The sequence below is a fragment of the Microcaecilia unicolor genome, chromosome 9, assembly GCF_901765095.1.
Source record: "Microcaecilia unicolor chromosome 9, aMicUni1.1, whole genome shotgun sequence".
Lineage (NCBI taxonomy): Eukaryota > Metazoa > Chordata > Amphibia > Gymnophiona > Siphonopidae > Microcaecilia > Microcaecilia unicolor.
Window position 1 is genome coordinate 149,521,362 of NC_044039.1, and position 12,318 is coordinate 149,533,679.

General features: G+C 43.8%; 1 protein-coding gene across 1 annotated transcript in view; it reads right to left on the reverse strand.

Annotated features, from left to right (window-relative positions):
• Window positions 1–3,359: 3,359 nt before the first annotated feature.
• The window catches only part of IVD (isovaleryl-CoA dehydrogenase), a 98,841-nt gene continuing 89,882 nt past the window's right edge, over window positions 3,360–12,318 (reverse strand). The window contains exon 12 of the mRNA XM_030215155.1: window positions 3,360–3,994. Coding sequence (XP_030071015.1) covers window positions 3,861–3,994 — 134 coding nt within the window. The 3' untranslated portion in view covers window positions 3,360–3,860. The remainder of the gene's footprint in view (window positions 3,995–12,318) is intronic.

Genomic DNA, 12,318 nt, shown 5'->3' on the forward strand with positions numbered 1-12,318 from the left:
CTTGAAAAAACCCCAAAACATAGAATGTTAACAGAACTATTGAAGATGACACAGTTCTTTTTTTCCTATTTTATTTATTTATGACATTTGTATCCCACATTATCCCGAACAAGCTCAGGTTCAGTGTGGCTTACATTTACGAAAAACATCAAAAATATGATACAGTCAGATAATTATAAAATTTAACCTATTAGGAATAATTGTGTGTTTGTCATGAAGCTAGGCTACAGTACTGGTTATGTTTAAACATCCCAAGTGTGGACTCGTGAAAAAGGATTCTGTTTGTGCAGTACAACTTCAGGCATTTTTGTGGGTACCTAAGTAATAATCAAACACTGCTGTGAAAAATGTGTTCTTAAGACACCTGGACACAACAAAAACATTTTCATTTTGTTTACTTTCCTGTGTCATTTACAGGAATTTTTTTTCTTTTTAATTTTGGTGACAAGGTCAGACAAGTGCACATTTTCCTACACAAGAAAGAAAAATGAAATTTCAGGCTGAAAAGGCCATGAAACATGTTTCCCATAACATTTCAAATGAATCCACATCCCTAAAGCAACCCAGAGTAAGACTGGCTAAATTGTGTAGCTTACCAGTTTGCAATTTCCCAGAACACATAAGGATTGGGTAGAGTGCAACAATCACCTAGGGCCGAAGGGAGCTTTGAACCCGGCCCCCTCTGCTCTACAAGCCAGGTCATCATTACTCATCCACACTTTTCATGCTGCTTACTCAAAGTTGACTTATGCACTGGTTAATTATAAATGTTTGTTACCTTCTGGGTATTAGATATACATAGGTCTGCAAACTGTTATGTAGGTATATTCTCTGGAAATGGTAGACCCAACCCTAGGGATGTTGAAGGAAACCACGCCCCAAATAGACCTGCCCAGCTCCTCTATTTGAAATACTTGTGATAACTTTCAGGAGCTGGTACAAATGGAGAAGGCACACAAACATTACAAGAACAGAACCAGCACACCCTCCCTTCTCTGCTTCCTTCTTAGACTGTCGGCCTTAAATTGCTGCTCGTGATTGAGTAAGAGATTGAGCCTGCAAAAAAACTGAAGCAAAGGGAGTGAGGCTAGCAGGAGGAGGAGATAATAGGGTCTGAGAAGCAGAAGTGGAGAGGGGAAGGTGAGGACAGACTGAAAGGGAAAGGTGAAGTATGGCTCACTGAGAAGCAGAAGCTGAAAAGGTACAGAGGGTTTTTATGTTTATAAAATGAGTAACTTGCAAAAGAAACTGTCACAATACAAAAGTGGTGGTCACAGCCATAGGAGCCAACTTTTCAAAATTATTGGGGGTGCTAAGCCCAATGGAAATAACCCCTCCCTGGGCACACACAAGGAATTCTCTCAATATTAGGGGTGCTCAGGCACCAACAAAGCCAGCTCCTATGGTCAGAGCTCCAGCAAATAAAGAGCTTTAAATCAAACTTCCTATCCCCTTCTCCAAAGCTTAGAAACCTGGAAGTACCAAAAATATGCAGTAGATCTAGTTAATCTCCAATAGGGCAATCGCTTGTTTATAAAGTTCAAAAATGGATTATATGCTATATTAAGTACAAATGTAGCTGTGTATTTCTGGAGTTATTCATTTCAACATTGCTGTTTTGAAAACCACAACACAGGGATTATTTGACACAGCCTGGGAAGGAGATGTGCATACACAGTCAAAAACTGTCAGTGAAATGACAAGTGCTGTTAGAACAGCGAAGAGCATGCTAGTGCTGTGCTGAAACATTAATACTGCAGTTTAAGGATTATACCAGGATTTATCGCAAAGGCAGCCACAAGTAAATAACTTCCTGTCAAATTCTCATAGAAGTTGATAGATTCTCTCATTAGTGAAAAGGAGGGAATAGTGATAAATCTCTTCCGAACTAGATCTCTAGGGCATCAGGGGATTTTGAGGTAAAGTCGTCAAATACGCAGCAATAATTACCCCGTTATAGTCTCCAACTTTAATCTCTCATACACAAACACTAATTGACCATCGGCTAGGTATGTCCATTAAGAAAAAATATTCATGCAACCGAGCACAGGCCACTGAAGGTCTGTGCAGTCTACGCCTGCCCTCTACAGACCCACCCAGGAGATGCAGGCACTGAGTTTCTAATTGAATTTCGGATCACAGGAGAACATTTTTAAAAAACAGTCTGGTCAATATTTAGCCCATGACAGTCAGCATTTTTTAAACACTGACCACCGTGGGCAAAGTTAGCCCTGGATATTCAATGTCAGGCCACATCTTGCACTGAATATCTGAAGCTCATTCATCTTAAGCTGACTGCCCGGTCTTACGTGGGTCCCAGCTGATATTCAGCTGGGGCCCACCTAAGATACTTATGTAGGTTGTGGATGAATATCAGCCGGGATCTGCAAAAGGGAATCTGGCCAGTTCCCAATCTCCTCTTTTTCCCTCCCTCTCCTCCTGAAACATTACCCAAATCCCCCCTCCCCTCTCGAAGCCCACCAGGCCTATCTGCTTGGTTCCTGGTGATACAGTGGAGAAACGGGCAGGAGCAATACCCACTCAATCCAGCCTGTCATAGCTGCACCTTCAAAATAGCTGCCACAATCTCTAGCAGCCACCTCATGTCCTCCACTACACCACCAGGAACTGGGCAGAGGAAGCTCTATTGATATTCCAGTGAGTGGGAGAGGGTATCAGAAAGCTTCAGGGCAGTACCCCAAAGTTATGCAGGTGCCAGCTGATATTTAGTGTCAGCACACAGATAGCTAGGTGGGCATATTTAGCACTGCTTTTTATGTGGGCACTGGCACTGAATATTGGAGGCAACTGCATCACTTCTACCTCCTCCTCAGCTCTGTCCCAGACCTGCCTATTTCAAACGTGGCTTGTCAAAGCAGATATTCAGCGACTCAACCTGGTTACTTGCTGTTGGATAGCAGCAGTTAGGTGGCCACAAGTGATTCAAGCCTCCTGTCCACTTAAATTGCTTTGAATATTGACCAGAATACTTTTTTTCTGCCCAGAGCTGGTGCAAGCATGTTAGGTGCCCTAGGTGACCTTCACCACTGTGTCTTCTCAATTAACTTTTAGGCCTGTAGGCTTCTCCATACATGAGGCATTGCTCCATACCATCACTCCTAAAATAATCCTGTAAAGACACAAAAATATAAACGTATGCACTGGTGGTTCTGCAAGTTTATGTAGGTGTCAGGGTATATAGTGTGTTGCTTCAACTGCAGCTCCTCCTCCCCTCAGAAGCTGCCATCCTAGGTGACTGCTTAGTCCACCTAATCATTGAGCTAATCCAATCTCTGCCTGTAACATTCTTACAGTTGAGGAACTTCTTAGACACATATTTGAACTGCAATCTCTTAGACTACATTGTTCCAATTAATTTAATTTAGCATTTGCATTCCACCCACACCCAAAATAGGGAGCTAGGTTGCATTTACAGACTAACTAAAATTACATAAGACAACATAGAATACAACAGAAAAAAATATATATAATACATACCACATACCTAATACCAAAATATAATCTTTAGATTCCAAATTATCGTAGTCTATGTTAATCTTTAATGAAAAGTGCTAAACACTCAATTTGTTGAATTTTAGTGAGCTGAAAGTAGTTTGTAACAGTGCTGATCAAACGACAAGCACCTTCTTGATGAGTCAATGTATTCTTTTGCCTACCACCCCATCGACAGGAGGATGGTTAAAAAAAAAGAAAAAGAAAAAAAAAGTATCTTCTATTCAAAATAGAAAAAAAAGAAAGAGAGAGGTGGTGGTGGTGGTGAGGTTTGCTGGTTCTGTTAGATCATACGTTCACATTCAAAGAACTCAAGTGCTAAGGGAGCTTCTCTTCCATGATGCACATTATTTATAGAGCGCATTAAAGGATCGACCAATGACAACTCTCCGCACTTCACTAGTTCCTGCACCGATCTCATACAGCTTGGCATCACGCAAGAAGCGGCCCAAGGGATAGTCGTTAATGTAGCCATTTCCACCTGTAAGCACACAAGGGAAAGAGAAAGATTAACAAGAGATCTGGGGTCTAGAGATCAAAAGCATCGAGCAAGCTGACACACTTCTAAAATACTGCTGTGGAAGGGTTGCTCTGCATCCATTTCAAGAGGTTAGTTCACATGCAGTAATGAGAGCATTCCAACAGCCACTGAACTAGCCCCTTTAAATGCCATTCTTTGCTTCCAACGGCTGCCACAAATGGAGCACAGACCACTTTTGAAAGTTAGGAGCTCTTGTCAGCCCGCTGTCTTTTTAAACTACTGTTCACCCTGATGTAAGTAGAACATGGCTTCCCCAAAGCTGTTAGATCCTGTGCAGTACTAAGATGATAACTCAGAGGACAAGAGGTGGCACTTAGCATCCAATCACTGACTTTTACCAGGTGAGAACAAGTCGGAGAAGAGCAAAATGTGTGGCACTAAGTGGCCCAAGGAGTAACAGGAAGAAGTTCCGCAAGAAGAGGACATTTCTCCGGTAAGTGAACGCCATTTTGCTTTGCACTTTGGGAACAAAATTTGGGGTTTAAAGGAGGAATTGTAGATTAGTGTTAGGCAAAATAAAAATATAAAAAGCAAATTTTATCAACTAATCTCCATAGTCTTTTCCACTTAGTTTTAAAAACCACAGCATTAACAGATAGAATCTAGCAGGCACTGCAGGATCTAGTTTAGTATTAAGGGGGAATAAAGAGAGAGAGAGAGAGAGAGAGAGAAAAGCAACCAGGACCTAGTTTAGTATTAAGGGGGGAATAAAAAGAGAGAGAAAGAGAAAAGCAAGCATCATTAACTAGTTGCCAAAGAGTACAAACCCTTTTCCCATAGTTTTAAACTGAAATTTTCTCTAGAAATAGGCATTTTTCCAATAGTTTTAAACTGAAACCTTTTCTAGAGGTAGAAACTAAACAGCCAGAAACTCTTGTTCTAAAAGGCAGTTATTTTCTGTTCCTTGGCTGCTGGAGAGGTAGCTCATCCAGCGACCTCAATTAAGTGTTAATTAAGGTGTGGAGAAGTAGAATACTTGCATTGGTTGCTGAGTCAGCTTCAAAGAGCCTGTTTAAAAAAAGCCCCTTAGATTCAAAACTATATAAAGAGGAAAGGTCCCACTGAACTTTCTTTCTGAGAAGTACCGAGAGAAGAGGACATTTCTCTGGTAAGTGAACACTATTTTGCTTTGTGCTTTGGGAACTTAAAGACTGGGGTTTAAAGGAGGAATTGTAGGTTAGTGTTAGGCAAAATAAAAATATAAAAAGCAAATTTTATCAACTAATCTCCATAGTCTTTTCCACTTAGTTTAAAAAACTTTGTACCACAGCATTAACAGAATCTAACAGGCACTGCAGGATCTAGTTTAGTCTTCCCACCCACCCCTAGGACAACTCTTCATTTATAGTCAGTTATTGTAATTAGGGTAACAAGCAAGGAGTGCTCCTACAGAGTTTTAATTACATGTCATTACCATCTAAGAAGGAAACACTAAATAAATCATACAATATACTATATAAACTAAAAGACACTTTTATATTAGGCTAATATCCTTAATACTGTAGCAAGTTTTAAATTATTGAAAGACTCAAAAACACTAAGATGGAGTCAGCAGTCCAGCAGCGAAAGGGGTGTATTTCCAGTCTTTTGCATTGAGTGTCACATATATGATTATCTCCCAATTGGTGAGATGTCATATGTGTGTGCCCGATGCAAAGAGCTCCTAGCTCTCAGAGAACATGTCCGTTCTCTTGAGGCTAGAGGAGCAGACTTGGTGGAGCTGAGGGAGACAGAGAGGTACATAGAGGAGACCTACAGGGATGTTGTAGAAAAGTCCCACCTCTAGTCTGGTAGCCCCTGTGCTACCTTGGAGGAGGGAGGTCTACTAGAAAGAGAGCATCACCCTGGTGAAGTAGGAAGTACTCCTGTAGCCAGGACCTGCCCATCAGGGGATGTACTATCCTCTCGCACCGAGGATATGTCTCCAAGTGCTGACTGGGAGGGAAAGGTTAGGACAGCTGTTGTAGTTGGTGATTCGATCATTAGGCATATAGATAGCTGGGTGGCTTGTGGACCTCATGCGTCACCTAGATAGTGCTGGGGAGGAGCCAGCTGTCTTGGTACATGTGGGTACCAATGACATAGGAAAATGTGGGAGACAGGTTCTGGAAGCCAAATTTAGGCTCTTAGGTAGAAAGCTCAAATCCAGATCCTCTAGGGTAGCATTTTCTGAAATGCTACCCGTTCCATGCGCAGGGCCCAAGAGACAGGCAGAGCTCCGGAGTCTCAATGCGTGGATGAGACGATGGTGCAGGGAGGAGGGTTTTAGATTTGTTAGGAACTGGGAAACATTCTGGCGAAGGGGGAGCTTATTCCGAAAGGATGGGCTCCACCTTAACCAGGGTGGGACCAGGCTGATGGCATCGGCATTTAAAAAGGAGATAGAGCAGCTTTTAAACTAGAAACTGGGGGAAGGCCGACAGTCACTCAAAAGCGCATGGTTCGCGATAAGGTATCTTTCAAAGATATCACCAAAACAGGGAAGCTAGGGTATCTTGATAGTGAAGTTGCAAAACAGACAGTAGTAATCAGGTGTCCTTAAATAAAAATACAAATCAGACAAAAGATTGCAAATTAATACTGTCAAGTACTAAGCATCATGTAAATAGGAACAACAAACATACTTTGAAATGTCTATATGCGAATGCCAGGAGCCTAAGAAATAAAATGGGAGAGTTTTATTTTATTTATTTGTTACATTTGTATTCCACATTTAGAATATATTGCACTAAATGAAAAATTAGATATAATAGGCATCTCTGAGACCTGGCGGAAGGAGGATAACCAGTGGGACACTGTCATACCGGGGTACAAATTATGTTGTAGTGATAGGGTGGATCGAATTGGTGGAGGGGTAGCATTGTATATTAACGAGAGCCTTGAATCAAATAGATTGAAAATTCTGCAGGAAACAAAACACTTCTTGGAATCACTGTGGATTGAAATTCCATGTGTAAAGGGGAAAAGGATAGTGATAGGAGTGTACTACCGTCCACCTGGCCAGGATGAACAGACGGATGCAGAAATGTTAAAGGAAATTAGGAACGCAAACAAACTGGGCAACACAATAATAATGGGTGATTTCAATTACCCCAATATTGACTGGGTAAATGTAACATCGGGGCACGCTAGGGAGGTAAAATTCCTTGATGAAATCAAGGACAGTTTTATGGAGCAGCTGGTACAGGAGCTGACAAGAGAAGGAAAAATTCTAGACCTAGTCCTTAGTGGAGCACATGATCTGGTGCAGGAGGTAATGGTGCTGGGGCCGCTTGATAACAGTGATCATAATATGATTGGATTTGATATAAGCTTTGAAGTAAGTATACACAGGAAATCAAATACGTTAGCGTTTAAAAGGAGACTATGATAAAATGAGAACAGTAGTGAAAAGAAAACTTAGAGGAGCGACTGCGAGGGTCAAAAATTTACATCAGGTGTGGATTTGAGGACAATGGGAATCATTAAGAAGCAGGGTGGGTTGGGGTAAGAGATAGCACTAGTTAATCTGGATGTGGAGCAAGCATTCAACAGTGTCATGGATTGCATCTTATGGGAGTTTGGGTTAGGGGAGCAGTTTAGTAAGTGGATAATGGCCCTATACCAATTGTCATTGCTACTGGTAGGAACGTATGTATATATGAGCCATCTCAGTTATCCACGAGGACAATGCAGAGGTGCTCTAATGTTGGCTCTGGTGATTGTGGGGCTAGCTGAGCTCATTTGGAAGGATGACTGAATTAAAGGGGTGGTGAGAAAAGAGCAAAAATGCCATTATATGCAGATAAGGCTTTGTTGTACATGAGGGATTTGGAAAGCTCTCTCCCAGTCTTCCTTGAAGATCTGAAGTCTTATACATTGTCAGGGTATAAGGCCAACATGGACAAATTTGAAATTATGCCCATGGATGGAGAAGGGTGTCGGGATTTGGGGGAGCAGGTGAACTGCTCATTACAATGGAACAACAGGTAAAACAAGTACTTGGGGGTTTAAGATCTCTGCTTGGGTGGAGGAGCTGTTCCAACTGCATTTTGTTTCCCTGCTAAAGGAATTTAAGAAGGAGGGACATAAATGGGAGATACTGCTAAACTGGATTAGGAACATGCCTGCAGTGAAAGTGAATTGGCTACCTCAAGTAGGGCTGTACTGAATATTTGTATTCGAATCGGCCCTAAATACATTATTCGTATTCGTTTCAATAGTGATTTAAATTCAAATATGAATAATCCGGGGCTCTACTGTGCTAAATCCTACTGAATAAATCATTGTTTCTTTTATTATTTGTTACATTAAAGCTCAATGCCCATTATTTGTATTCAGTTGAATAGTAAAATACGTTATTTGGTACAGCTCTAATGCTTTCTCTCTCTGGAATACCAATCAAAATCCTCCTTGAACAAGTTGGTCTCTCAATTGGGGAGGGAAATGCTCCAGGGTTAGCTTGAGGACTCTTCAGAGGCCCTAAGAATCAAGTCACCCACATTTTTACTACTACGACTACTACCAGGCAGCACTACTCAGGCAATTTCTATTAGATAGTCCACATTGGATGGATTGGGTAAGGGAGGAGCTGGGAGAAAGGGGGTAGGGTAAGGAAATGTTGTCAGGGTAGCACTGAGACTGCAGGTGAGGGGCTGTGGCTGGTGGCTGGGAAAGCCGTGACCCTTGTCATGCCGTTTCTGGGATGAATGGAGATACAAAAGTTGAGGTCTACACATGTCCGATCAGGTAGTGGTTTCACAAATTGCATTTTACATTACATTGTTTCTTGTATTCTGCAACAGCCCGAAGAGTTCAGTGCTGATCACAGAGAAAAATAAACAGGCAGACCCTGCAAGCGAACAAAGCATAATAGAATATGAACACTACAATAACGATGCTACAACATAGAGATTACCTAGCTCAACCTTGGGACAAAAATTTCTTTAAAAGAAAGGCTTTTAGTAATTTCCGAAAAACAAAATTATTTTGGATTTTTCTCAGATATAATGGAATCAAATTCCAAATGGCTGGTGCTTGATACAGAAAGCTGGCCAAAAAGCCTGTCTTAGATCCATTAGACAGACAAATTGGAGATCACGCAATAAAGGGGAAACTCTATCGCATTTGTGAGCTGAAAAAATTAAGCGTGCTGCTGTGTTTTGAATGGTCTGAATTTTCTTCAAAAGATTCTTTTGACAACCTGCATAAAAACTACTGCAAGTAGTCGACATTGAACAACCAGTCAAAATGTATGGCTGGCCCTCAAATAAATTACGAATTTTTCTCACAATTCTCAACGAAAAAAAAAAGATTTCCTAATAAATGAATTTACATATGATTCTAATATTAGAGACGCAGAGAAGAGGACCCCTAAAACCTTAATATTTTCCTCAAAAAAAGAAATGCTGACCATTCAGCTTCAGGATGTTATCATTCCAAATATCATTTAGTTGGCCTAAAAAAGGAAACTTGTTTTTAATCCTTATTAAGTTTCAAAGAGAGCGAATGATACATACCTGTAGCAGGTGTTCTCCGAGGACAGCAGGCTGATTGTTCTCACGACTGGGGTGACGTCCACGGTAGCCCCCACCAACCGGAACAAAACTTCGCGGGCGGTCCCACACGCAGGGCACGCCCACCGCGCATGCGCGGCCGTCTTCCCGCCCGTGCACGACCGTTCCCGCTCAGTTGAATGACAAGCAAAGGAATGAGGAAAAAACGCAACTCCAAAGGGGAGGAGAGAGGGTAGGTGAGAACAATCAGCCTGCTGTCCTCGGAGAACACCTGCTACAGGTATGTATCATTCGCTTTCTCAGAGGACAAGCAGGCTGCTTGTTCTCACGACTGGGGTATCCCTAGCTCTCAGGCTCACTCAAAACAAGAACCCAGGTCAATTGAACCTCGCAACGGCGAGGGCATAACAGAAATTGACATACGAAGAACAACTAACTGAGAGTGCAGCCTGCACAGAACAAATCGGGTCCTGGAGGGTGGAGTTGGATTCAAACCCCAAACAGATTCTGCAGCACCGACTGCCCGAACCGACTGTCGTGTCGGGTATCCTGCTGGAGGCAGTAATGTGATGTGAATGTGTGGAAAGATGACCACGTCGCAGCCTTGCAAATCTCTTCAATAGTGGCTGACTTCAAGTGGGCCACTGATGCTGCCATGGCTCTAACACTATGAGCCGTGACATGACCCTCAAGAGCCAGCCCAGCCTGGGCGTAAGTGAAGGAAATGCAATCTGCTAGCCAATTGGAGATGGTGCGTTTCCCGACAGCGACCCCTTTCCTATTGGAGTCGAAAGAAACAAACAATTGGGCGGACTGTCTGTGGGGCTGTGTCCACTCCAGATAGAAGGCCAACGCTTGCTTGCAGTCCAATGTGTGCAACTGACGTTCAGCAGGGCGGGTATGTGGTCTGGGAAAGAATGTTGGCAAGACAATTGACTGGTTAAGATGGAACTCCGACACCACCTTTGGCAGGAACTTAGGGTGAGTGCGGAGTACTACTCTGTTATGATGAAATTTAGTATAAGGAGCATGAGCTACCAGGGCCTGCAGCTCACTGACTCTACGAGCTGAAGTAACTGCCACCAGGAAAATGACCTTCCAGGTCAAGTACTTCAGATGGCAAGAATTCAGTGGCTCAAAAGGAGGTTTCATCAGCTGGGTGAGGACGACGTTGAGATCCCATGACACTGCAGGAGGCTTGACAGGGGGCCTTGACAAAAGCAAGCCTCTCATGAATCGAACGACTAAAGGCTCTCCAGAGATGGCTTTACCCTCTACACGATAATGGTAAGCACTAATTGCACTAAGGTGATTCCTTACTGAGTTGGTCTTAAGACCAGACTCCGATAAGTGCAGAAGGTATTCAAGCAGGTTCTGTGCAGGACAAGAACGAGGTTCTAGGGCCTTGCTCTCACACCAAACGACAAACCTCCTCCACTTGAAAAAGTAACTCTTTTTAGTGGAATCCTTTCTAGAGGCAAGCAAGACGCGGGAGACACCCTCAGACAGACCCAACGAAGCAAAGTCTACACCCTCAACATCCAGGCCGTGAGAGCCAGAGACTGAAGGTTGGGGTGCAGAAGCGCTCCATCGTTCTGCGAAATGAGAGTCGGAAAACATTCCAATCTCCACGGTTCTTCGGAGGACAACTCCAGAAGTAGAGGGAACCAGATCTGACGGGGCCAAAAAGGCGCTATCAGAATCATGGTGCCGTGGTCTTGCTTGAGCTTCAGTAAGGTCTTCCCCACCAAAGGTATGGGAGGATAAGCATACAGGAGGCCGGTCCCCCAATGGAGGAGAAAGGCATCCGACGCTAGTCTGCCTTGTGCCTGTAGTCTGGAACAGAACAGAGGCAGCTTGTGGTTGGTCTGAGAGGCGAAAAGGTCCACCGAGGGAGTGCCCCACTCTCGGAAGATCTTGCGTACCACTCTGGAATGGAGAGACCACTCGTGCGGTTGCATGACTCTGCTCAGTCTGTTGGCCAGACAGGGTATGATACATACCTGTAGCAGTTGTTCTCCGAGGACAGCAGGCTGATTGTTCTCACGACTGGGGTGACGTCCGCGGCAGCCCCCACCAACCGGAAATAAGCTTCGCGGGACGGTCAGCACGCAGGGCACGCCCACCGCGCATGCGCGGCCGTCTTCCCGCCCGTGCGCGACCGCTCCCGCCAGTTGAATGACTAGCAAAAAGTATGAAACACACAACTCCAAAGGGGAGGAGGGAGGGAAGGTGAGAACAATCAGCCTGCTGTCCTCGGAGAACAACTGCTACAGGTATGTATCATACCCTTTCTCCGAGGACAAGCAGGCTGCTTGTTCTCACGACTGGGGTATCCCTAGCTCTCAGGCTCACTCAAAACAAGAACCCAGGTCAATTAAACCTCGCAACGGCGAGGGTATAACAGAAATTGACCTACGAAGAACAACTAACTGAGAGTGCAGCCTGACCAGAATAAATTCGGGTCCTGGAGGGTGGAGTTGGATTTACACCCCAAACAGATTCTGCAGCACCGACTGCCCGAACCGACTGTCGCGTCGGGTATCCTGCTGGAGGCAGTAATGAGATGTGAATGTGTGGACAGATGACCACGTCGCAGCCTTGCAGATCTCTTCAATAGTGGCTGACTTCAAGTGGGCCACTGACGCTGCCATGGCTCTGACACTATGAGCCGTGACATGACCCTCAAGAGTCAGCCCAGCCTGGGCGTAAGTGAAGGAAATGCAATCTGCTAGCCAATTAGAGATGGTGCGTTTCCCGACAGCGACC